At 54.3% G+C, this 27,006-nt stretch overlaps 1 protein-coding gene across 7 annotated transcripts in view; it reads left to right on the top strand.

Moving 5' to 3' along the window:
- The first annotated feature begins 2,642 nt into the window (after window positions 1-2,642).
- The window catches only part of SEZ6 (seizure related 6 homolog), a 44,004-nt gene continuing 19,640 nt past the window's right edge, over window positions 2,643-27,006 (top strand). For all 7 annotated transcript variants that reach the window (XM_054572965.1, XM_054572964.1, XM_054572963.1 and 4 more), the window contains exons 1-3: window positions 2,643-2,800; window positions 22,960-23,625; window positions 24,105-24,238. In XM_054572965.1, the coding sequence (XP_054428940.1) occupies window positions 2,746-2,800; window positions 22,960-23,625; window positions 24,105-24,238 (855 nt within the window). In that variant the 5' untranslated portion in view covers window positions 2,643-2,745. The remainder of the gene's footprint in view (window positions 2,801-22,959; window positions 23,626-24,104; window positions 24,239-27,006) is intronic.

Raw genomic sequence — 27,006 nt, 5'->3', positions numbered from 1 at the left:
CCCTCAGCTTTAGAGGTCTCCCCTTTTCCTCTCCACTGACTGAAACCTAAAACATATTTAAGACTTAAATCCAGTCTGCTTTCTGCTGTACACAGCTTTCACTGACCTCTCTTCACCTCTAAAAGAAGCAATTGTCTCCTTCTCCATTACCCTGTGACTCTCATTTGGCACCAATGACCTGCCTTGGGCTTTAGACACTCCACATGCCATCATTTATTCACAGATATTTATTAAGTATCTACTGTGTGCTAGGTGGTGGGCTAGGTTGGGAGTGGAGGAGACAGACATGCTCTGTGCCTTCCCAGAGTTGACAACTCGCAGAGAAGTCAAAAAATTAAGCGAGTAGTTACATAGACATGGGAAACCCAGGGGCCTCTGGGGGCAGAGAGCCAGGTGTGAGACACAGAGAGAATGGAAGGAATGAGACCAGTGAATCCCCAGGCTGCCACTTTCAAATGTGTATATGACTTGAGTACACAATAAGCCTGCAGCATACAGTTGAAAGTCCCCTACGGCAACTTATTGTCCTCAATTTATGGGCACAATGAACCCTCTGAAGGGCATGAGACAGGGTGCTTGACAGAAACTCTACTGCTTCCCAGTTTGGTCCAGGCTCTGCCTCAACATAACTGGGAATCCACTCTGCGGAAACCACATTGACCATCTTTAGAAGGAAGGGATAGCCCAGGTGCGTTTTTCTTCCCACTGTGCAGTACAAACTCATCCTTGGGGCTCAGGGCAGAGTGCTGCATTCTGGGACTTACAGTCTCCACTGAACCCCTCCTAAAAGCCTGCGTTTGTTTGGGCGGCAAGGAGGGCGATGTGGCAAGGTCCTGGGTGGCCCCGCTCATGCTCCTTCTTGTGAGTGCCCAGCCCATCAGGAGTTCAGCTGTCAGGAGACAAGTCTGCCCCCAGCCTCCAAACCCACATGAATATAAGGTTCATCCCTGGGTCCTGACTCACCCTCCTCGGCCCAAGCGGCTTAGTCCAGAGGGGCCCAGGCATCAAGGGGCGGGGGAGTTCAGGAATACCTTTAAGGAAGGAAGGAGGAATCTCATGCCATTTGCCAGTGTTTCCCCAAACTCCCCTCAGCCACAGAACCTTCCGCCTCCCTCCTGTTGGTAACTCTTTCTCCCTCTCTGCACTTCCTTTCCCCGCTTCCTCTCCTTGCCGCTGATCCTTTTGTCATCCCTTCCCCCCTACCTCCTGCCATCCTTCTGCTACTGCCCTTTTTTCACAGCTTCTTGAAATGACTGTGAAAAAATCCTTTCCCAGTGACTCTCTCAGATAATTCCACACCACCCGCCTGCTGCCTGGCAAGGGGAGAGGATCTGGAGAAAATCTGATGCGCAGAACTGGAAGACTGTGGAGGTGGCAAGGACTAAAAGACTCTCTGAGGAATAAGACTTAAGAGCAAAAGTCTTGCCACCTGCTTCCAGGATGGGGTCAGGAAGGGCCTTGGACAATGACTGGGGTCTGGAAACTGCAACGGAGCCAAGTGCATGTGAAAAGAACTAAACAGAAAGCTGTCCTCCCTAGGGACCGCAAGGAGTTCAGCTCTCCTGTTCCTCTACAAGGAATAATAACATCAGTCACATTGTGTTAATTGAGGTTCTTCGAGTGCACCCATCCATGGAGCTAAAAACCCGTGGGTCTAAACATCAGCCTCTGGGATGACACAGCTGTGATTGTCCTCTTTGCTGTCCTGTGACTCACTAGGGCTCCTTAGCCTGAGCAGAGCCCTGGAAGCTTATTTTTTCCAAGCCCTTGAGTGGTCCAGTCTTCCAGGCTACTCTCCTGAGCCTCCTTCAAGTCTCTATCTAAAATAGCCCTAGGAACCTGGGCAGGGATAGGCATGAAGGTTCTGCTCTCAATGGCTGGAACTGTGGCTTCTCTGGTCCTGAGAAGGTGGGAGGTTGTCAAGGAAGGGTCCTGGAGATCCAGGGCTGCAGGCGACCCAGGATACTACCTTCAGCTACCACGGCCTGGCCCAGGTCAACTCCTGCCCAATAAAGAATGTCTTCCCAGGAAACAAGTACCGCTGGCCTTTAACTATAATATCAGGATAATTAAGCTTTTCTGTGAGCACAGTTTGCTGCTGATGCAGCTGCCTGGAGCCCTGGCATTTATTGAGCGCAAAGTAATAATTTATTGTCCTTTGTACGCTCAAAAGCCATCTTCATTACTGGCCCAGGACTGACTGTCACAAGGGCACGCGGGCCTCACCAGCTGCCTCCCTCGCGGACGTCTTCCCAGATCACCCTCGGCGTCCTCAGGTACCAGGATGGGGTGGGGAGCGGTGGGGAAGCGGTTGCTCTCTCATGGAGAATCAGTTTAGAACCCCACCTCTTTGGCAGGCTGCTAATGAGGAAAAAGGGACTGGGCTTTGCTGGGCGTGGGCAGCGCGGAAGGGTGGGGGCTGTGTGCCCACATTAGCAGGGCAGTGCTTCCCCTGAGCTGGCGGCAGCGAGGGAGCCCGTGCTCCCGCCGCTGGGTCTTATGCGCCTTTGCTTGAGACTTTACGGTAAGCCGTTCCTCTCGCGCCCCCGCCCCGAGCCCGGCGCGGCGATCCCCGGCGCCGACGCCAGGCGCTGGCCGTGGTGCTGATTTTGTCAGGCGCTGGCGGCGGCGGCGGCCCCGTTCCCTCTCCTCGGCTGGACCTAGCTCTGTCTCCGGTGCCCACGCCCCACCCAGCCCCCGCCCTCGCGCCGGGCCCCGACCCGGGGCGCGGCTGCAATCAACACCATGCTCCCGGCAGCCCTACTGCTCCTGCCTTCGCTGCTGGCGCTTCTAGCTCACGGTAAGGGATCCCGGCGTCCGGCGGCAGGACTGGGGCGGGGGAAGCGGGTCCCGCGGTGGGAAAGGAGAACTGTCCCGGCGCCCAGCTCTGCGCAGCTGGCTGCCCAGCCCAGGCACCGCGCTTCGCCGGCTTCGCTGCCCCCGCACCGGCCGAGCCGGGCGGGGCGCGGGCTCCGCGGGCGGGAAGCTGCCGCTGCTCCCGCCATTCGCGCCCGGCCGAGACCTGGCCTTTAATCATCTCCCCGGATCTAATGGGATTTCTCTGCTGCAATTCATCACGCCAACCCCTCCCCACACACTCTCCCACTCACCCGCGCGCTACCTCGCCACACTATTGGGAGGGAGGCCGTAGGGCGGTGAGTCTGGCTGGCCCGTCCTGCTTGCTGCTGGCGGTCCCGCCTTTCCTGCCGCCCTCCAAACTTCGCTCGACTTTGCCGTCCGTTCCGGGGACTCTCCCGTCCTCATTGCAGAGGAACCCCCATTGGGGCGGGATGACGGCTGGACCCGGAGTTGGGACGTCGCTCGCCTCTCCGGGTCTTTGCGTTGCCACGCCGGAATCGGAACCAAGAGTACAAGTCCAGGGGAAAGTCGGGGACTCTGGGGCAGCGTATCCGGCTCCTAGCTCTGCCTTAGGCTGCAGCAGCTGAGGTCCTGGGATAAATACACTGTCCTCCCCGAGGTCCTTTCCCTGCGCGCCCTCGCGCGCACGCACACATACACATCGCACACGTCCAGAGCTCCTTTTTCCTGGCCAGTTCTCCCGCTCAGCTCCTTCCCACTCTACGTGGGAAGACTTCGCGGGAAGACCTGCAACCCACCCTTCCGCCGCAGACCCCTGCTTGCAGTCCGATCTCCAACTTCATCGATCTGAGGCGTTGGAGTGGGACGTAAGGGAGTGTTGTGGAGAGGATGGAGGTTCTGTGCCTTTGGGAAGAAAGGTTTTCAAGTCTCCACGGGACCTGCTGCTCTGGCTCAGACAAGCTCTCATCAAAGCTCCTGACGCCCAGGTCCTTCTTCCACTGCAGCTGGGTGGGCTGTTGGGGTGGCTGGGATCTTGCTTGAAGTTGGGGCTCGCTGCCTCTCATCACAGGCTTTGCAGCACCTGATGTCGAGTCGCGGGGGGAGAAAGTAGAAGCTCCTAAACCTCCTTGCTCAATCTTTCCAAGCCGCGCTGGAGGTCAGGGCAGTGGGGCCGGCACCAGAGTGGGTCCCTGCAGGGCGGTTTTCTTTGCTCTGTGATCCCCAGGGCACAGAAGCCCCGCTGTGAGCTTCTGGCTCCCGTTGCATTCTGCCCGGTGTCCTCACCCCACTGCATGGCTGACTTCGATGGGTTCGTACCTGGTACCCAGAACTCAGAATCATCTGTTCATTTTGGGGGAGGGGAGTTTGTAGTCCCTTAAACCCCACCCTGCCTGGGGCAGCGGGAGAAGGGAAGCCAGCATCCTGGCCCAGGTGTCCCAGGATGTCCCTGGGAGTTTGGGACCTATTTTGGGGCCCAGCCAAGACCTTTTGCTGGACGGCTCCCCTGCGATGCCGGGCCTGGGTGTGCCACCCACCCCCACCCCACTGTGTAGTCTGGAGCCTTGTGTGTGGGCGTGTAAGTCTGGGTGTGAATGTAATCAGAGGTCCAAGTGTGTCTGTTTCCGAAGGTCTGGATTTAGGTGAGAGCTCAGCAGCAAGCGAGTGTGAGGAGTGTGTAAGACTGCTAGTGTGCAGTGCAGCCTCTGCCAGAGAGCTCCCTGCAGGGCTGGGGTGAGACTGCGTGCAGGTCTCTAGGAGGACGGCTGGTGTGGCCGTGAGTCCCAGGAGCCCTCCTAGGGGTGAGGACGTGAGTGTCCACTCTGTGGCTGAGGGTCTGTTTATCACCTGCCAGTGTCCTGCCCTGACCTACCCCGACCTTTCCAACACCCATGGAGCCACCCACCCAAGGGATACGTGAGGTAGGAAAATGTCTGCTGGGGAAGATTTTCATTTTCCCTCCTTAAGGGGGAAAAGAATAAGCAGCCCTGCAGCGCCAGGCCTGAGGAGAGAGGGCTTGCACCTGGGCTTGCCCTGGCACGTTCTTCTCTCCCAGCGGGGCTGCAAGGTCCCAGTCGGTGGGCTACTGAGTGGTCTCATTGGGAGGCAGAGCCTTTAGCCATCTTTGGGCTCCTGGGGGCTTCAACCAAGAGGAGACAGTCCTCAAACCATAAAGGCGGAGGGGCTGTGAGCTTTTGCAGCCCAGGCGGTGCATTCCGCAGCCTCGTGGCCTGGAGAAGCGCCCTCAGAGATACGCTCACACAGAGGCCAAGAGATGCAGGCCCTGGGATACAGCCGGGAACAGCCCAGCGTCAGGGGAGGTGGAGGCCGAGGGGCCAGGGAGAGATTGCACTGGGTCTGGCTCAACCCTGCACGTTCAGTCCCCTATTCACCCTGCCCCCACCCCCACCCTGACCTGCAGCTGCTGGGCTGATTGATCCCGGACTTGAGTAGTGCCAGGAGCTACCGGTCATACTCCCAATCTGTGAGCAGTGCCTGGTAGATCCTGCCACAAGAGGGGAGGAAAATGGTGTGGGGGGGCAGCACGTGCGGAGGGCCTGCTGTGTCAGTTTAATGATTTTTAATGAGCAATTACCTTTAGTCATTCTCCTAATTTCTGCATATCAATAAAGTTAATTAAACTCTGCATGTGTGAATGTGGCCTGGGGAGATTGTGAAGGTGGAAATGGCAGAGACTGGGGTGTGGTTGAGTCTCGGGGCACAGGCTTTCTCCCTGGCTGTGTGACCTTAAACTGGGTGCTCCACCTCTCTGAACACTGACTGAGGATCTGGTGGAGAGAGGGAGGGGATGGCAAGTAGGGGGCTGCTCCCTCTGCCAAGAGCTGGGGGATGGTGTCTAGGAGGAGAGGCCTGGAGAAGGAAAGAGGAGGAGAAGAAGGTCTTAGCCTCCAGGAGCCCCAGCGCCACCAGGGTTAACAAACCAGGGCTGCCTTAACCTAAAATGGTAATTGCTGCTTCCGGCAGACTCTGTGCTAGGTGCAGGGTTCTGAATGTACATTTCTGAGTCTGGGGGCTGCAGCCAAAGCCAATACCAGGCCCTGGTCCCTGTCCCCCAGCCTGGCACTTTGGAGTAAGGAAGCAGGTGCTGGAACAAGGCTCCATGGAAGCCAATCTAGAGTCCACTCAGAGCCCGAGAGGTTGACGTGGTGGGCAGGAGGCTCCCCTGTGCTTCTGAGGAAACTGGAGGGCTTTGAAACTGCCATGGACTGGTAGGGAATTTGGGTTGGGTTTTTTGCCCCTCATGAGCCTAAGCTCATCAGGCTTGGCAGGTCCTGGCGGCAGTCCCAGTGTCCTCAGCAGGGTGGCAGCTTAAAATGCCTTGGGGACACCATAGGGAGCTAATGGGGATCGAGGAGACACAGGATCTGGGCTTAATTAGAAACTGGGCTTATTTAGAGCTTCCCTACCCCTCCCACATGGCTGCCCGAGCGGTGGAGGGCATATCAGAAAGCCTGTTTCCTTAGCCCCTCCCTCCACCCAGCCCCAGGTGCCCAGTCCCTCCAGTCCCCTCCTGCTCTCCTCATTTCCAACTCTCCAAGCCCTTTCGGCCCATTTGCCTGGCTGAGCTCAGCTCAGGGATGCTGCTCCCCCACCTGGGCAGAGCGCAGCATCCCTGAGCTGAGCTATCAGAGCTGGGCACCCCAGCCCCAAAATGAGAATCTCTGGTGTGGAAAAGGGCCCATAGGTACGGGCTACATTAGTGAAGGGGACTCTCAGCCAGATGGTGAAGAGCCCAGGCTCTCTGTGCAGCCTCAGGCCTGTTCTGTCCTCTCCAGGTCTCTACCTTCTGGAACATTCAGTGCAAGGTTGCACCAAGCTGGTGATTGCCAAGCCTGAGGCCACATCAGGGCCTCCAAGGGCTGTCAAGTCATGCATATTTTTGGGCCCTCAGCTTCCTCTCCTGGAGGAAGAGCTAAGATCTGTATGTAAGAGGCTGAGGGGAAGGGGCAGGAGGAAAGAAATACTGCCAGCCCTGGTCATCCTCTGGGAGGTGGACAGCAGGCAGTGGGAGGTCTTCAAGGCCTCTCCCAGACTAATTCTAGCAGGAAGCCAACCCACCTGGCCAGGCCAAGCAGTTCCTCAAACTAGCCATGTTCTCGACAGCTCTGGGCTCTTGCTGTTCCTTCTGTCTGAAATTCTTTCCTCCTGCTGGTCCAACCTGCCTCATTCCACCTCATATTTCAGGTCTTGGCTTAGCTGGCACTTCACGTAATTCTTTAGCACACATTTATGAGGCATCTATTGTATGGTTTCTTAAGGGCAGCCTCACCTGACCTCCAGTGTGAGTTAGGGGACTCTTCTGTGCTCCCACCATGCCCTGGCCTCTCCATGAAGGTGCATCTTCTAGGGTCATGAGCACCTGATTGCTTGATGCTCCTCTCCAGAAGAAAGACAACTCAGAAAGGAGGCTACCAAGTCTGCTTCGCTCACCTCCTCTATCTTGGGGCAGCTCCAGAGTTCCCATTTGGAAGAAGTTTAGGGTCAGCTGCCTGTTTAGAAAGGAGAGGTGGGTGCCTGACAGCCAAGACTGCATCTTGAAGCTGAGTTTGCATAAAAAGCACACTATTTTTTACATAGATTGTATGTTAGGATTTTTTCCCCTTTCCTAACGGTTGGCCAATTATCCCAACTGTAAATTATAGCTTTTTCTTAGGTTTTTTCCTTCCACAAATTAAGCTGTCATGCTGTCAGCCTGAAATGGCTCACGGGTGGGGTGCTGATGGTCATTCTGAGAGGGCTAAAACCTCTCTCCAGCCACTTCTTACTGCTACCGCTGCTTGTGTCCCCAGTGGCAGTCCCTTAGCACATGGCAGACATTCAATACATGTTGAAAAAATTCACCAGAGTCACACAGGTGGATAGTGGTAAAGTTAAGACTGGAGCCCAAGCTTGTTGACTCTCTCACCAAATACTTACCCACCACCTCTGCTGGCTGAGAGGGGTGCCCTGTGTGGACTTCAGGACTGAGATAAGGGGGAGGCAGCCCCATGCCATCTGGCTTCATAGCCGCCTCATCTATCTCAGCTTCAGACACCCTCACAGAGCTGGGAAAGACCCACATGGAACCCTGGGGACTGCTCTGAGCCTGTCATGCCCATGAAGGGAAAGATGGGGGCCCAGGTATTATCCAGGACCATAGTTCGTGTCCACAAATCTTACACATCTCCTAAAAGAGTGGTCCCTAGAGTACACCCGTCCACAGTTTATTGATTCATTTCACAAACACGTATTGATGTGTGAGGCATGACCCAGAACCCACAAGGGCCAAGGTCTCCACGTGCTTTTTAAATTTAATATAACAAGAGACTAGTTATCCCCACTTTACAGATGGAAAAACTGAGTTTCAGAGAGGTTAAGTCAGTTATCCTGGGCTTCACAGCGAATAAGCTATAAGGCTACTCCAAATTTCCTGCCCATTTTGCAAAACCCGGTGGTAGCCAGCACTATATCCACTCTCCAAGCTTGAGGTTGGGCTTCAGGAGGGGCAAATGGGAACCCAGGAGAGTACCACTATCCTAATAATAACAACCACAACAATTATAAAGTAGCAGCAACAATAATAGTAAACATTCATTAGGCACCAATTATGTGCCAGGCACTGTACTAAGTACTTAATATGCATTAGCTCATTTAGTCCTAATATCATCTCTTGGAGATAGAAGCTATTATCTGCATTTTACAGGCAAGTTCAAGCCCATGTTGCCAAACAGACCCAAGTCATAAATGGCCCTTAACTTTCATCTAGTACATTTCTGGTGATAACAGTGGCTTATCTTCTTGATGTCTACTCTCAGTCCTTATTGCTATAGATCAGAGATATTTTATCTTGCCTTGGTCCTTAGTAGAAAAAGAATAAAACTTCCTTTCTGACACTTGGATACCAGGGTAGAGCGCAGGACTGGGAGTCAAGTGAACTCTGAATCTTGGCCCAGAGGTCAGTGACCTTGAGTGACTCATTCTCTCACCCTTTGGGGGCCTTGGTGGATAAGAGGACCATTCACTCCAATCTTGGCATCCTGGGCTGCCTCCCCCCTCCCCTCAGCCCCTCTGAGGCCCAACCCCCAGGTGGAAAGGCCAAAGCTTGCCTGAAGCTCAGCTCCTAGACTGGGCTGGATGCCAAGCCTGCCCCAGTTTCCCTTCACCTGCCTACCTGTACCCAACTGCCAGCCCTGTCATGGGAGGTTGATCGATGCTGAAGCCGCCGGCAGTGTTTTTGGCCATTGATTGTTGAGATTTCTCAGCAGGCTCTGGAGCAAACAAACCTGCCGCTTCTCCAACAACAATCCAGGTCTCCGGCTGCAGAGTCTGCAGCCTTGCTGGCAGGCACATTGGTGAGAGGGGTGGGGGTTGGATGTCCCAGCTAGGCCCAGCAGGGACAAGGGGCTCTTCCAGGAGACTAAAAGGAGCTGAGCGGGTGTGGGAAGGAGGGCAACAGAGAGACTGGATGCTAGGGTGAACACTAGACCCTGTGTATTCCTTATATGTGTATCATTTTTGCTCAGACATTTTTCCATACCCAGAGTGCTATCCTGGGTCATTCAGTTTATTTCAGTTCTAGCCCTTTTTTCCTGGTCATTCAGCCCAGAGGGCTTTTTCTATCCTCTGAACACTAAATATCTCCCATCAGGAACTTAGCCTGTCCGTTCTTCATCCATCCACCCATTCTCCATGCAATTCAGCACCTATCAGGTGCTTAGATAGGCAGGAATACAACATAATCCCTGACCTTCAGGAACTCAGTTTAGAGGGGGAGCTGCCTCCTTAATAAGCTTGTCTGTGACTGCCTCCCCAGCTAGACCAGGGACCCTCTGATTTTAATTAAATCAGCTTCAAATGACATGCCAACCACTACATGGTCCAACCACTCACCTTCCTAAGAACAACAGATCTATGGCCAGGAACTGCTCTGGGCCTCAGATTTTTATCTGTAGCAACAGGGCTCACCTTTTGGGTCTCTGAGGGCCCAGCATGTCTCTGGGATCCCTGGACCAGGGTATCCTGGGTTCCCTCCATCACAGCTCTTTCCATCTCTGCAGGGTCTGGGTGTCCCCCCTAATCTCCCAACAAGGCAGAGTAGGTTCAGGGCCCCTACTGCCACCAAACTGCATGTCTTGCAGAATCCAAGCAGTGGGTCTCTCCCTTCCCCCACTGCAGTCCCCAGGAGCCGAGCCAGAATCCTGCACCCCAGCATCAACCTCAGCATCTCCCTCTGTCTCCCACTTCTCCCCTCCCCACGAGCTCTTCTCTCTACCCTCCAGGACCCTCCTTCCCACTGTTCATCGGGCTGGGAGGGCAGAACTGTGAAATGCACCCGAACCATAGATTACCACCCCCCACAGATGCTCATTTGCATGTTGTTTCACCCCCTTTTGCATGCTGGCTCCTTATTAAAGGCACAGAAGCACACCCTGCCCCTTCGCACTCCCAGTCCAGAGCCCTCCTCCCCTCCGTAACTTCTCCCTCCCGCCCTCCCAGCCCCAGCAGCTGTGCACCAGCTCCTTTGTCCCCCAGGCAGCCACCTGCTGAGTGTCTGGCCTGGGTCCCACGAGCCAGCAGGTGCCTAGGGAGTCCCAGAGCCTAGGAGGAGGCAGTGTGAAGAGCCAAGTTGTGGCTCAGGGAGGAGGGAGCAGCCCCATAGGAAGAACATAATTAAAAGAGTACTAGTCAGGGAGCCAGGGCCCCAGGGTTTAAACCCAGTGTTGGCTCTTGCTGGCTGGGTGACCTTGGGCAAGTTGTGTCCCCTTTCTATGCCTCAGTTCCCTTGGGATTCATGGTGCCTGCACCCCCTCTTTCATAGAACAGCATCAGTGTCAAAGGAAATCAGAGGGGTTAATGACAGGAAAGAAACCAGAAGCCCTGCTTGAGGGGAGGGTCCTCCAATAGCCAGAGCTGTTCAGCACCAGGAGGGGCTGCATTTCAGGTAGTCACTGGAGAGACTGGACCAGCAGCTGGAGGAGTCCAGGTCTGACCAGGAAGATGAGACTAGCAGTGCAGAGGGACGTAGGTTAGGTTCAGGGTACCTCTAAGAGCCTCCACCCTGGCTTGCTGCTCTGATGGACATTATCTTAGATATCATTTGCACATCCAGCAAGGGGATGTGCTGGTGATTTGAAACATCTGGTCTGACAGCTGGAAGGCCCTTCTGTTGTAAGGCCCTATTTTCTGGCTGGTCAGAGGAATGGAGAAGGAAGGAGTCACCTTCTTTTGAGGATAGAAGAGCCCCTGGCATCTCCAGGCACAGGTGTGAAGGTGGGACCAAACAAGACATTCACGGGAGAGGTCATTTTTGCATTTGCTTATTCAGCCTCCCTTGTCCTCCTTCCCCCACTGCCCACTCAGTTCTTGCCAATCTCCTGGCAGAGCCTACCCATGCCCTACTGGGTCTGGCCACCTCCCTCCCACTCCTCGCTTCCCCCTGCTGCCTGCCAGCCCAGGCGAGGAAGAGGCCTGTCGCTCAGGTTGGGGTGATGCTCCTAAGGCCCCAGCCACCTGAATCTAGCCTCTGTTGCATCCACATCCCTGATGCTGCCTTTGGCGCTCCTGGTCCTTCCCTGCCTTGGGCCTCAAGCAGAACAGTCTGAAGGGGACAGGATAAGAGGACTTGGCCCTCTCAACTCAAGGTGTCCACATACCCAGACTGGCAGAGTCCTTGGAAGTCAAAGCAAAATTAGGGAAGGGAGAAGACTGAAAGGTTGGGGATGCACAGCTGAGCCCAGCTGAGGTTCCTAGGGGTCTGGGGAGAAGCCCCAGATGTTCAGGTGGCCATGTGTGTGCACATCTCTGCCTGGCTTGTCCATCTATTCCTAGGTATCCATGTTCATATGTCCCTACACATCTGTGCCCTTCTGTCTCTGCATCCTGGGACTGTGGCCCTTGGTGCAGGAACAGCAGGCCCCAGCTCAGGGCTTTCTCTCCCCTCTTCAGAGCCCCCTCTTCTCTCTTCCTCCCCACTGTTGGACTCTACTGACCCCTCAAGGAGACTCATAGCTGGAGCTGCAGCTGCTATTTTTAGCAGCTCTGCACCCCTCCTCTCCCCCATTCAGGCCTGCTGGGGAAGTGGTGGGGACAGACTCACAGGCTGAGGTGCTGGGCAGGTAAGGCCCTTTCCCTCCAGTTCAACAAGTCCATGGTGGCAAGGGGAGCCTGGGAGAGTCTAGAGGGGCAGGGCTCACACCCTGGAGCAGGTTAGGCTCCATTCCAACTGCCTGAGGCTGGGAGAAGGTCCCAGGCTGTCCTCCCTCCGCCCTCTTCAAATCCCTAAGAGCAGAGCTCAGTCTCCAGTGACTCTTCACCAGGCCATTTGGAAGTAAGGCCAGACCTCCTGGGTCTCCCCCATAGAAACTGGAGAGGCAAAAAGGGGCTCAAATTGTCAGGAAGTCAGGGGGAAGGAGGTGTACCTGGATGAGGCTATAACCCCACCCCCGCCCCAGAGACCTCTGGTACTGCCCTGGCACTTCCCAGAGAGGTTTTATGTCCCTTATATAGCTCAACTCTGCCAAAGACCACCATTAGAGCCCCTTGCCCTCCAGACCCTTGAGGCTTCTGGATTCCACCTCATCACTGCCCCAGTTGATCTGAAAACTTACTCCAGCTGGTAGGGGTAGAGTACAGCAGTTCAAGAAGCCTGAACCTAGGGACCAGGAACGGAGGTGGCCCTGGCCCCCTCAGAGCCAGTATCTACCCTCTGGGCTCAGGCTGCCCTTGTTTTCAGAACCCTTTTGTTTCTTCATCTGCCCTTCTATCTGTCTCTTAAGCTCAGCAGGTCAGGGATAGCCCGAGGTCAGCCTGCTGGGCTCATGGTGGCCCAGCAAGACCACGTCCCTCAGCTCTCTGATCCTAAAGTCTTTATCTGTGGGATGAGGAAGATTAATCAGACAGTATAGATGAGTGGGCTAGCAGAGTGGGTACTGGAAAATGTTAAATCTCTCCTTTTCTCACATCTCTATCCCCCACCTCCCACCTCGTGCCACCTCCAAGCACATGCACGTCCAGGCACATTTGCACATGCATGCACGCAGACAGACAAGCCTACCAGATGCTCAGCAAATACTGACCAGCAGGTGGAGATGAGACTGGGGCGTAGTGCCATGTGGGAGGAAAGTAGCAAGTCAACAGAGCAGTCAGTCCCCTGCCTTGCCAGGCCCCTTCCGCCTTTAGCGCTACTCACCATGAGGCTGCATCAGCCCCTGGGGTTGGGCATTGATAATGGAGGGGCTGTGGCTCTCTCTTCCACCTACCTCAAGACTTTCTAAACAGCCTGAGTAAAAAGCCAGACAGGCCCAGAGAAGGCAAGAGGAGCCCAAGGTCACACAGCCCGTCAGTGGCAGACATACCTTCATGCAGGAGTCAGGGCTCTGACAAGGCCTCGCCAGGCTCCTCAGATTTCACAGCTAGAACACTCTAGTGGCCTCCAAGGAAGAGAGAGCTGTCCGTAGCATTAAGGACCAGGGCAGCCTGGGAGTCTGGGCTCAGAGCTCCTGCATGCCTAGCCAACTCCCCCGATCCATCTCCTCCCAGATGCAGCTGATGAAGGAGCAACAGAGCTAAGGTCATAAGGTCTGGGAGATAACTTTGGCCCTGACGCATAGAACAAGCGTCTTCATCTGACCTAAATAAAGCCCACAAAAATCTTGGGGTTAGTGAGCTGATCATTCATCTCAGAGGTAGACCCAGGTGCTGGGAACTACCTCGGTGGTGTTGGCCTTTGAACTTCACGGTGGGGACTAGGGGGAAACAGCAGCCCAGAGATGCTGATCAAGGGCCCAGAATGCTACGTGCTCTCAGGTCTTGGCACCTTATGTCCCTGTCTTGCTGGGCTCAGTGTCTGGGTAGGTCTGTCCTTGGCAGATGCCTGGAGCTGGGCAGGGACAGAGGATGGAGGGATGGCTCCTCCTCCCTAGATCACCCTCTGTCCCCAACTTTACCACTGGTCTGGGCTGAGCTGGCCCTGGTACAAGCTCCAGGGAGAATTCAGTTCCTGACTTCACACCCTTCCTCGTCCCAACTGACATTTCAAAGATTTTTCATTCAAAGAAATATGGTCCCTGCTACTGACAAGGCAATGGTAGGAGCTGTTGGTGCTAGGCGAGAGCTGGCCTGAGCACCAGCTCAGGGGCCTTGTCTCTCCCCTGCCCTGGCCACACTACTGAGAGTTGGCATAATTGGCGGAGTACGGCAGATTGATAAGTAACCTGGCCAGTGAGGGAAGCGGTACCAAAGGAGGCCCCGGCTGTTCCTTCCACTCCTTCCAGCCTGCCCAGGGGTGGGGGTCAATTCTACTGTCCCCACCTCCAAGACCAGCCCCTTTCTCTTCCCAACCCCCATTCCAGGCCTCCAGCCCCTGTGCCACCTGCTCAGCCCCGGGAACTGTGGGCAGGCAGGGCCAGGGCCCCCAGGTCCCCAGGGCCAGCCGGTGGGCAGGAGCGGGGAACAAACACAGGGCCGCAGGGGAAGGTGTAGAGCCATGACGCTGAAGCAGAGGCCTCATTAATCACCTCTCCAGCCCCCAGCTCTGCAGTGGCAAGACCATATTAGATTTTAAATTGGAAAGTGGAGAACGTGGCAGTGAGCTGGGAGCTCCCTCTACCCTGGGCCCCTGGTCGCAGACTCATGGGAGGGAAGAGCGGGCAGTGGGGAGAAGAGGGCAGACCCAGCCACAGCCCAGAGCTGTGTTCCCTGTCCCCCTATTCACCCAGAGCCTGAGGGGTTGTCCAGGCCTCATGGCCCCAGGAAGGGGCAGGTTAGGGTCCAAGAAGGTAACAGAGTAAAAAGAAGAGAACAGGGCAATTGCCTTGGGGAAAGGGGCATCCGTTCTGGGAGCTAGGGCCTTCCTGGGCTTGAGGACTGTGAGAAGCCAGGTTCTAGGATGTGGTGACCATGGGCAAGGACAAATGGTAATGACCTGTGGCCCATGCATGTGTTTGGACACACATGCGTATGCATGCTCACATGCACACACAGGCCCACACACATGCTCATATGAAGCAGGAACTCAGTGTGGTAGACATTTTTAGCCCAGGCTGTAAAACAGGCAGACCCAGTTTAAACTCCTTATTTGCCCCTTCTCTTCTATAGAAACTAGGATGATCAACTTTGCCTCTCAGCTTCAGTTCCTTCACTTGTAAAGTGTAACATATGGATTACAAGCCCCAAAGGCTGGAGCTCTGAGAGGAAGAGAGCTCTCTAGGAGGTCCATGCCTGACCCATAGCAGGTACTCAATAAATGTGGGTGTCTTCCCCTGGCCCCAAGGCCAGGCAGCTGCTCCAGGAACCCCGGGGTAGCAGCCAGGCCGGGTTCCTATGATCCTGACTGGGCAGTGAGGTTGGGGCAAGTCACCAGAGCCCAGCAGGAATCATCACAAATATTCACACACCCTGGTCCAATCCTGGGCCGGATCACACAAGGCCGAGCTCTCCTGGCTGCCCTCCACCCACAAAGTCCTCCTAAACTGGCTCTGGCGAAGCTCCCAAAAGGGTCCATCAAATATCCTGGCCCTCAAACACCAGTGCAGAGCCAAAGCTGGGAAGTAAATGTCATTGGTGGGCACCACTCATCTCCCTGAGGACTGAGTGGCTGACAGGCCCAGCTCCCCTGGGGCCTTTATGAAAAACTCGAAGAAGTCCCAGGGCTCCTTGTTATCTTTCCCTGCCCAATGCAAGTCCCCAGTTTTCCCAGGCCCAAAGGAGGTGAGCAGACACTGCCACCATCCTAACTTCTCTGGGACCGTCCCCCGTTGGCTCTTCCCTTCTGAGAGGAGGCAAACACTGCCAGCATGGAGGGGTCCTGCTATGGAGCTGAGCTTTCCATCACGGGAGCCACTAACCACACATGGCTATTTAAGTGTAAATTCATTAACAGGAAATAAAATTTTGTTTCTCGGTCTCACTAGCCACATTTCAATGCTTAATAGTCATGTGTGGCTACTGGTTCTCATATCGGACAAACAAATATAAAACATTTTCATCATTGCAGAAAGTTCTATTAAACAGCGCCATTCTAGGGCTGGCCAGCCACTGGCTTTGAATCTGATACATCCAAACTGGCAAGCTGGGAACTGCGCTCCACTGCATCTCAGTTTTTCATCTATAAAATGGGATAATAAAAGTTCATATCTCAAAAAAGCTCATATCTCAAAAAAGTCATATCTCATAGAGACAGTGTAGGGACTCAATGAGTTAATTCTGGTAAAACACTTGGAATGGTGCTAGGCATGTGGTAAATTCTCAGTAAATAGTAGTATTCATTATTTTTATAATGAATAAAATATTCAGAGCCCTTTGGGGCTCACAGGATCCTGGAAAATGAGAGGTGGCAGGACGCTTAGATACTTATTCCATTTTAGTGTTGGAGAAATGGAGGCTTGGTTGGGGAAGTGATTTGCATAGAAGGACCTAGCCTGTTAAGGGCAGGAGCATGAAGAGTGGGCAGCTTCCTAGCTCATGTCCCCTACTCCCACCCATGCTCTTTCCATCTGGCAAGAAGACCCCAACCCTGGAGGCATAGAAGCCCAGGGTCACCAGCCACCCCATTCAGTGCAGTGAGGGAAGATGGCTGCCCTAGCAGCTCCGGAAGCGGTGCGCTCTCTATCCCTGGAAGAACGCCCGTGGGTGGTAGACAGCCCAGAGCATTGGAGGACTCACACTTCATAGCAGTTGGGCCAGATGCTCTCGAGTCCTGACATCCCGAGTCCCAGCACTGCCCATTGCCCCTTGTTGGCTGTGTGACCCAGGACTCAGTTTCCTCCTGCATAAATGAAGGAGGGATGAGATGCTCACAAAGGTTACAAGGATTCATATTCTGGGATGAACCACCTCCTTGCTGAGAGCCTGGCCAAGAGGAGATGTCCCCATTCATATCTGCACTGCAGAGTTGACCAGACTGTCAGGGGCTGACCAAGAGAGGGTAGTAAGAGAATGTGATGGGCAGTGGTCAGTGACAGGAGAAGGGAGAGTAGTTTGAGGCCAGGGGACACACCAGCTTGTGCCACGAGACACTCTTTATCAGTTGCCAGCTGGGGCTGCACTGGGACACTTCCAGGGGCTGGCAGCCCATTTTCTTCCTGCAGGACCCGCCCCCGCCCACCCCTACCCACCCCTGCTGACCAAGGGCCAGGCCCAGTCCCACTGGGGAGCAGATAGCCTTCCTAGTGTGTAGTCAGGACAAAATCCCAGCTTGAAAAATGTGTGTCCCGAGACCACGCTTCACTGTGTTTAGCACCAAAGGTCAGCATTTGTGGATAGAGATGTAGGAAGGGAGAGGTGTCTCAGGCTGGATCCTTTCCCATAGACTCAAGGTGTATGTGTGCTGAGGTCCCACCAGGAGGTCAGAGGAGGAAGCTATTGTTACTCACTGGACCAGGCAGAGATGGCTCCCCAGAGCGGGGATAGGAGGTGGGTCTGGTAGGATGGGGAGGGTTTGAAGAGACAAAGTAGTGAGCAAATGGGCCAGGAAGGGGAAGAGAAGATCCCTTTGAGTGTGTCTCTGCCCACCTCAACCACTGCCCGTCCAGAACACCATCAGGACTTCCCCATCACCCGAGATACAGGGCTCCCAGCACAAACGCCCCCAGGTAGTGGTGGGAAGATAGTCAGGTGGCCCCAGGAGCTACAGCTGAGGGTCAGTGGGAGCAGCGGACAGAGCTGAGCTGTGGAGCTGCCCAGCTCTGGGTTCTGCTCTCAGGCTTGCCTATCATTAGCTATGTGACCTTGGGCAAGTTAACTAACCATCCTGGCCCTCCGTGTCTTTATCTCAGGGGATAATAACCCTGGAGTAAGGGGACGGTAAGAGATGACACATGAGGATGCCAAGTGCATGGTGGGCACACAGTTAGCACTGAGTAACAGCAACTGTTACCAGCCCCGGCTGCCTGGCTCCAGACCACAGGACACTGTCCACTCCAGCTCTGCTCTATCTTGTAGATCACCTTGGAGAAGCCACATCCCAGCTCTGGGTCTCAGTTTCCCCATTTGTCATATGGGCCCTATATTGCCTTCCCGTTAATACAAGTATTCAGGCAGCAACAAACCTACCTCAGATGCAGGGACACTGTAGGGTTAATTATTTCAGTAGTACATGGAATTAGAAGCCTCTAGAGCTGGACCTTGCTTAGGGCCTCAAGGGTCCTATTTGGCCCTGTCACCCTCCATCTGGGGCCCCCCAGCTCGGGGAGCAGGGCTGGCCCAGTGAAACTCTCGCTGTGGAGACCAGGCGCTGGCTCAGGGGAACTCAGGCACCTTCGCTCCCAGGGCCCCTCTCCCCTCCTTTGGGCTGTGGGATAATGAGGGTCTGCAGGGGCCAGGCCCTCACTAATCCCCTATTAAAACTTGAAAGGGGCCAGGGAACCTCCAGAATAAACTCATTAACTTTTATGGGCTAATAAATGGATCCCATTAAATTCTCATTCTCCCTATGCTGGGCCAGCTTAACCTCCAGAACCCAGAGGGGTGGGCTCCTTGCCCACTGTATCCCTGAGGCTCCCCCTGTACCCACCTGCTGTCAGCCCCACCCCTACCCCCCAGCTGTCACAAGTAGGAAATCGAGTCTGACATCTCAGAATTCTGGGTTCTCCTCCTGTGCCTCTTTCCAAGGGGCCTGGAGCTTAGGCCCTGGAAGGAGCCTGCCTGGCACCTCTGCAGGGGCTGCCAGAGTGACAGGAGGCCCCTCTTTCCCTTGCAGAGGGTGGGGTGGGCTGGCAGATGGCAGCATATACCTGCCTAGATGGCCCTTACCAAACCCAAGATATCCCTACTCCACAGATAAGAAACAGAGGCTAGAGTAGGCACAGCCCCTGGCGCATGTCAGACAGCTAGTGAGGCATGGACTCAGGATTGGAACCTGAGATTTTTCTAGCTGTATGGTGCAGAGAGATCTGCAGAAAAATAGCACCACAGGGTCAGTCCTGTTGGCCCTGAGATGGCATCTGGAGTCGTAAGCTGTTGCCTGGTGCAGCAGTTGCCCCAGGCAGGGATACGGGGTAAGGACACTGACCCTTTATCATTGCCTCCAGGCAGACCAGTTCCAGCTGCACAGCACTGTGACCCTAGGCAGCCTCCTGAGCCTCACTGAGCATCAGTTTCCCCATCTGTAAGACAAGGACAATAACATCTACTTAGCTGGATGCTTTGAAGAAGAGTCTCCAGTTCTTTTGGCTTCCCCTAAATATCAAATAAACACCCCTCCCCCATTCCAATCTGAGTCTGTCAGTGGTGGGACACATGGGCCCTCATCTCTACATTTACCCAGCGTGGCCCTGGTGAGGAGGTGGGCAGAGCAAGAGGTCTTCCCTGGGAGGTCAAGGCTGGGGCTAGGGGGAGGGGGGCTCCAATCCCAAGAGGGACAACAGGGGGGTGGCACAGGCCAGGAGGCAGGAGAGGGAGAGAATCCACGGGGAGGCATCCTGAATGGCTCATTAGTGCCAATGAAAGCCTTTTTTCATTTCGTCTAAACACTTTAAACAGGGTTCCCTCCGATGTCTATTTGCATAGCTTAAGAGCTAATGCAGGGGGAGGGCCCAAGCAGCGCCGGCCACTCCCGGGCTGGGGGGGCTGCAGGGAAGCTCCAAGCCTCCTCTGAAGCGAGGATGGCCGTTGGGGGAGGGGTATGGTGTTTCCCAGCCCTCCTGGACGCTGCAGCCCTGGGTTGGGGTAAATGGGAGGGTTGAAGGGGATGAGTTGGGGGTGGGGAGGAAGCGGGGAGTACATTCCTGTGTTCAGGCACCAGGTGGACTGGACAGTTGGGAATCTTCATGGGGACTGTCTTGCTGTGGGCAAAGGTCCTGTCCACCACAGACATGCAGGCCTTGAATGTGGCTGCATTTTGCAGGGGTGCTACAGTATTGTCCTCCACATCTCAGCCACATAAGGAACATGGTTCCCAGAGAGGAGAGGCCTCACCCTGGGCCTGCAACCTCCTCACCACCAGAGGCCTGCCCGGCCTCACTGCATGGCCTCTCTCCCTCTGCGCCCCTGCGAAAGTGCTACGTAGAGCATTCAGGTTCTCATTAACCCCCTCCAAGGCGCCCATTTTACAGCCAATGACCAAATCTTGCCCAGGCTCTCTTGATTCTTAATTGGCAGAGCTGACATTTGAACGAAGCCGGGTATGAGCAACTCTGTGCCCCAGCCCTGTGGAGCAGTGTGGCAGGGTCTCTGGTTTGGGTCCCAAACTCAGATGTACTATAGGCACGGGGCCGGGGGCTCCCTGGGCCTCAGCCCAGCTTGGCTCAAGCTCAACCCAGATCCCAGAAACTATAGCCCCAGCTCTACTTCTAACCTGCATGAGACCATGGACAAGTCCATTCCTCTCTCTTGGCTTTTCCTCTACTGGCTCGAATGTCCTCTGCTGGGTAGCTCCAGTCTCTTGTCGTGTAAGGCAGGCTGGTGTGGAAAGACTAAAGCTTTGAAACCCGATCAGTAGAGGTTCAAATCCCAGCTCCATTACTATGCCACTGGGGAAGTCTTCACCTCACCTCTCTAGACTTCAGGTTCTTTGTAATGAGAAAATAAGATTCTCATTTCATAGAGCTAGAGTGTCAATTAAATAATACCAGATCTTGGAACAGTCCGACTCAGTGTCTGGCACACAATAGGTACCTGATGAGACTGGGCGTCTCAATCCTTGACATTTCCTTCTGCTGTCCCCTGCATCGCACACTCTCCCCCTCTGTCAGTCTCTGCACCTTTGAACTCAGTCAGCCCAAGCAGAGAGAAGGGGTCAGGGGAGTGTCACAGGGCCTCAGGCTTCCATCAGTTAACCAGGGTGTCTGAAGATGCCCCTTCCCTAGAAATGCCTTGTCTCCTCGAGATTATCTTACCATCTCTTTCAGTGGGTGGCACTCTCTGGGACCAAGTGGCAGCTGATTGCAGAATCAATTTGCTCGTTTGATGTGCTATCTCGATCCCATTTAACCAAGTGCTCGGTCCCCCCAGATAACACAATCAGTGCAGTCGACAGCAACGTGAGGTGCCTATTAGCTCAGCTCCATTGCCCAACACCCACCTGGCAGCCAGCAGGAGGAGCTGTGCCCACTATGGTCCCTTCCAGAGAAAAAGGCCTCTTTGCCCTCCCTCTCCCAATGAAGATCCCACAGGTACCACCCTGGGAGCCACAGGCCACATCTCTTATTGGGCAATCTTGGGAGGGGACACTAGAGCTCAAGGGGCTGGTGATAAAGGCTCCTCTTCCTTGTGCCATGCTAAGGTCAGTCTCAACTCACCTGGCAAAGACCATGTGACATCTGGGGAGCTGGGAAAAACGGTAGCCATGTTCTGGCATGGCACTGCCTAGACCTCCCATCACTGACTCAGATGAAGACACAGGGCGCTGGCGACCATCTGCTCCAGGGGGTCTGGGCCTGGCTGGACATCTAATTCGGGCACTGTGTTGTCAGTGTCTGGCACAGAATGTCAAGGCACAGATGGCTGCTTTAGTGGGCATCCCAGGAGTTGGGGGTTGGCCCTGGTTTCTCAGGGATTTGAGGCACCAAATTTCCCTCTCACCTGGAGGAATGGAGAGCCCTCTGACCTGTATCCATCTTCCTCATCCCAGCTTCTTCCCTCCTCCCGTTTGTCTGACACATCAGAGCTGCCATAGTCTCTTGAACAGAATGTAGGCCATCTGCCGCTTTCTCATGCCTGCCAATCCATGGGGTGGGTGTGAGCCTGTGGAATGACACCCACCACCAGGCATGCAGAGGAACCGACCTTCTCCTTGCAAACTATCTCGCCCTAACTGTTTCCCTTCAAATCTTCATGTAGCCATTTTAAGAGATGTTAGAATCAAAATATCCTCCCTGCCTTCTCAGAGCTGGCAAAATTCCATAGGAGCTGAATCTGGAGCCAGCATCCATTGACCTTTTCCTAGTAGTTAAAGATCTGGGGAGCCTAGTGGGCCACAAGCAGAATGTGCATCATCTTTCCAGCTATGTGGTTGGATAAGTCAATATAATCAATAGCATAGCAATCTCAGACCAGCAACAGCAAGTAAGTTTCATCTTCCATAGCCTACCTAAAACATTGGTAGTGGCTGCCTAGAAAAGCCTGTTCTTAGAAGGATTCTGAGGTCCCATGTGGCCTCAGCAGGAAATAACCAAAATTGATTAACGATGTCTGCTATGGATTGGGAAGTGGGTGGGTAGCATGCCAGATGACCATTCTGTCCCTGCTTCAGACCCTACCCTAGATGGACCCTGGCTAGTGTCTCAAGAAAGATAAAGGGAATTCAGAGAGACATATCAAATGGTGAAGGGAAGTCATATTATCTCAGTTAATCCTGAAAAGAAACTCCATTTTACAGATGAGAAAACTAAGGTTCAGAGAGTTTAGGTTATTTGCCTGAGGTCACAGAACCCCATAGTGATAGATTTGGGATATAAAGCCACATCTGCTGGACTCCCAAGTTTAGCCCTTCCCGCCCTGTTCACATGATTGTCCCAGGGTGAGGGAAAAAAGAGAGACACCAAAGAAACGACTGAGAAGTGGGAGAAATGGGACAATGAGACATAATGGAACCCTAACAAAGATGTCATGTACCCATGAAGGAATCTAAAAGAAAACCCCAAGTATATGAAGCATTTCCTGAGACCAATGACCAGCAGTTTCACTGAGAACAGAAAATGAACTGCAGTCTCAGGCAGAACCACCACCGTGGTGGGTGACGGCACTCTTGCTAAGGGTACCATGTCAGGCCAACTAACTGGCCCTGTGACTATGAACAAGTCACTTCCTTTCTTTGGCCTGTTTCCTCATCAGTGAAATAAGATCTTTGAGCTACCTTAGGTATGGCAAATATTTATTTGTTTTCAGTCTGAGGAATTAAGCATGGCTGCCTGGAGAGCTGTTTGGAGGATTCTGAGGCTGAATATGAGAACAGAAAATAGTGCAATAATAAATAGTAATGTCCACTTCTGGCAGTGGTGAGAAAAGGATATCTCATGTGTCATCCTTAAAGTGCGTGATGTCATCTCATTTCCAGCTCTGTAGTTCCGTGATTCTCAACAGTGAGCACACTCCCCCAAGGCTCTCTGTCGAAAGAGAGATGAATCTCCTACTGTCTGGACTGGGTGTGATGCTGTTCTCCGTGGGGCAGGGCGGGGAACTTCTGATCATCCATTATTATTTCAGGTCTCTCCTCGGAGGCCCCAACCATGGTGGAAGGTCAGGCGCCAGGCATCGAGGAGACGTATGGGGAGTTGACAGCAGCCCCCACACCTGAGCAGCCAGAACGAGGCATCCACTTCGTCACAACCGCCCCTACCCTGAAGCTGCTCAACCATCACCCACTGCTCGAGGAGTTCCTACAAGAGGGACTGAAGACAGGCGAGGAACTGAGGCCAGCACTGCCTTTTCAGCCTGATCCACCTACGCCATATACCCCAAGTCCCCTTTCCCGCCTGGCCAACCAGGACAGCCGCCCAGTCTTCACCAGCCCTACTCCAGCCAAAGCTGCAGCACCCACTCAGCCCCAATCCAGGGAAGGACCCTGGAGCCTGGAGTCAGAACCCCCTGTGCTTCATATCACAGCTCCCCTTCCTCCAGGGCCCAGCATGGCAGTGCCCACCACCAGCCCAGGGGAGAGGCTCGGTACTACACCCCCTAGCAGAGCATGGACTCCAACCCAAGAGGGTCCTGGAGACATGGGCAGACCATGGGCTCCAGAGGTCATGTCCTGGACCACAAGCTTTGGGACCGAGGGGACTGTTGCTACCTCCACGGCCTCAGGGGATGATGAGGAAACCACCACCACCACCACCATCATTACCACCACTCTCACTACAGTCCAGCCACCAGGTCAGCTACTTGCTGGCTTGCAGATCTAGATATGAGAATAGGGGGGCTGTGGGACCCTAAATTCCTCTTTCCATCACTGTGCCAGTTTGCCTTGCCATTCAGTATAAAGGGCCAGAATGCAGGAGATATGTGGATTAGAACCATATAGACCTGGGTTCAAACCTTAACTGGAAGCAACTATACCAGACCCTTGGAACTTTTACCTCTCTGAGTCTCATTTGTAAAATGGCAATAAAAATACCTAACTCACTGAGCCATTGTGAGAACTGAGGTAAGATTGCATACAATAAGTGCTCAAGAGAAGGTGGTCCCATTCTTATAACAGGGAGACAGATGTCCTAAGAGGTGGCCTTCACCCCCCACACATGCATGCACACACACATGCACGCACACACACATGCACGCACACAGAAGTCAGCCTTAGTTGGACCCGCTTCTCCAGGACTGGGCTTAGCCTTGTGTCTCCTCCTGCCTCTCAGGCCCTTGTAGCTGGAACTTCTCAGGCCCCGAGGGCTCTCTGGACTCCCCCACGGCCCCCAGTTCACCCCATGATGTCGGCCTGGACTGTTTCTACTACATCTCTGTCTACCCTGGCTACGGTGTGGAAATTAAGGTGAGTCACCTGGCTCCAGCAGAGGCAAAGCTGGGGTTGGCATGTTATTTTTCCAGAAAGGTAATGGCTATGGGGGAAGTGGGGATGCCCAGGGGCATCGGTTGGCGAGGGGCCTCAGGCCAGGGCTGGGCCATGGGACTAAAACATGGCTGAATGCTGGACCAGGGAGCAAAAAGGCTACTGCTCCCCACTCAGCATGGTCCTAGGTTGAGAGGGGCTGCAGTGTGCCTATCCTCTTCCTTACAGGGTTTGACTGGGGCTTCAGGAGAACCTGAGCAAGGGGCTCACCTCAGTGGACAGGGGATTGGGTATAACTGTCTGGATTTATGTAACGGAGTAGAGAGAACACAGGGCTGCGTGGCCACTCTCTCACTTATTCACTCATTCATTCCTTCAGCAGATACTCCTTGAGCAGCTCCTCTGGGCCAGGCCCCGTGCTGGCTCCTGGGATGCCGAAGTGGGGAAGACAGACATGGCCACACCTTCAGAGAGGTGACTGGCTGGTGAGGAAGTCAGGTCTGAAGCCCTGGCCTCTGGCCCCCATCTCCTCAGCCATCTCATCTCTTCGAATCCCCAAACTCTCTCTTAATCCCAAAACCTGAGCCTGCAGGTCCTCTGGAATGTGCCCAGCCTCCTCGACCTCCGCATGCCCCAAACCCAGCTCCTCCTTTCTGTTCCTTCAGCCTGCTTGTCACCCAACTCCTGTCCCCAGAGACTGACCCCAACTAGTCAGAAACCTGGAGTAGGGCCACCGCAGTGGCATCCCTGGAACTGTGCAACATGAGCTCAACTTGGCCCTTCCCTCTCCCTCTTCCCCCAGTCCCCTCAGCTCACACCCAGGTTCTATCACCATGACACTCCCCTAAACTTGGCTCTGCCTGCTTCTCCCCTCCATCCCCATAACTACTACACCCTGCAGCCTCCATCATCCCTCCCCCAGATCACGTACTGACCACCTCACTGGTCACCCCACTCAATCATGCCCTTACTATCCCTCCTTCACCTACATTGCAGTCATTTTTCTCAAATGAAATCAATCCTTCTCTCACCCCTCCTCGGAGACCTCTCAGTCAAAGCCAATCCCTCTGGGCCCATCTCGAGGCACTTCCTCCCTGTTCTCTACTCCACCTCTGCACGAAGAGGCTTGCAGCTAACTGAATGGGTCAAGTCTGCTTCCTCACTGAGCCCCAATTGTACATGCTGGACCCTCTGTCTGGGAAAGCCATCCTACCATCCCCTCTCTTAGAACGGAGCCCTCGCATCACTTTGTCTGGAAATTCTCTCCTGATCCCCAAAGCCAGGGGCATCCCCCATCTAAGTCTTATTACTCTGCCTTCTATCAATCTGTTTATAGCTGTTCATCTCCCCAGCTATGTTGTAAGAGCCTTGAGCAGTATCTTGGAATAAGGGGACCAAAATGGGTTCCCCACAGACTAACTGAATAAATGGACAATTGAATACAGGAAGGAAGGAAGGAAGGAAGGAAGGAAGGAAGGAAGGAAGGAAGGAAGGAAGGAAGGAAGGAAGTGACAGTTGACAAATTAGGAAGGAACTAAGGAGCACAGGGAGAGGGGAAGAGGAGGAGTCCAGGGAATAGGGCAGCACTACTGTTCCCCATTCCGCAGCAGCTCCCCACCCATCCCAAAGTCCTTGTGTCTGGGCCTAGAGCCAGCTATACCTGTCTTAGGGCGGCACCTCCAGCCCACTCGATGGGGATGTTGGGTCCAGGTCTCTGAGCCAAGCCCTGAGGAGGTGGGGGCCCTCTCCTACCACTAGTGGGCCCCTCCCCTTCTTTCTATAACTGTTTTCTCCTGCTCTGCCAAGCCCTGTGCCCCTCACTCTGGGCTGACTGGGAGGGTAATTAGGAACAGCCACCACCACCCCAAGCCAGTAGCACTCAGTGCTGCTTAATTAAGGTAATTAATGTAAAATCATCACCTAATGAGAGGTAGTACAGGCTGTGGCTCACCAGGTGGAAGGCACCAGCTGCAGGTGTGGGGAAGGGGGTAGGAGGGGGCAGATGCCAGGCTGGGTGACCCCCTACAGGCTTAGGCTGGCTCCACCTGCCCCTACGCCTACCATCCCCACTGAAGCCCACTGGGCCAGGCTGGGCTCAGTCCTGGTACTTTCCACAAAGGAGCAAGATGTTGGCTTTGCCTGCCCCAGCCCTGGCCCAGGCACAGGCCCCATCCTAGATGCCCACTCCCTCATGTAAGCCCTGTGTCTGTTGTCTGCTGCTGCCACATTTTTTTCATCAGAATGCAAAAGCCGTTACCAGGCAACCTTGAGAGGAAGACCTGCCACAGCCCTGGACTGCTGTCAGGAAACGTGGCAGGCAAAGCTGGCCCCACCCTCTACTTTGCCACCATAGGACAGATTCTTTGGGGGACCTTGTGGGCCTTGATGGCCTGAGACAGAGTCTGAGGCTAAGACAGGGAGGGTGGAGAGGGGAAAGGACAGAATCAGCCAGGCTGAAGCAGGATTTAAGGTTGTTCTTTCAGGGCCAGTTCAGGCAACCTCTACTCCTGCGTAGGCCTCCCGGCTGCACCACACAGGCCACTTGAGGACCTGAAGAATTACTGACACTGTAGACCGATACCAAAAAGCTAGTTGGAAAAACCAAGGCCAGCAAAAAAAAGTTGGGGGGAATTGCTCCATTAATCATTGACTAATTTTTTTTGTGAATGAATTTATTGTGCAAACATGACTTGAGCAATTACTAAGTGCCAGGCTCTGTGCAAGGTGCTGGGAACATAGCTGTTCACAGT

Source organism: Pteronotus mesoamericanus, unplaced genomic scaffold (genome assembly GCF_021234165.1).
Source record: "Pteronotus mesoamericanus isolate MK-2021 breed Mesoamerican mustached bat unplaced genomic scaffold, CSHL_Meso_final contig_246, whole genome shotgun sequence".
Classification (NCBI taxonomy): Eukaryota; Metazoa; Chordata; class Mammalia; order Chiroptera; family Mormoopidae; genus Pteronotus; species Pteronotus mesoamericanus.
This window is presented reverse-complemented; position numbering and strand designations above follow the sequence as displayed.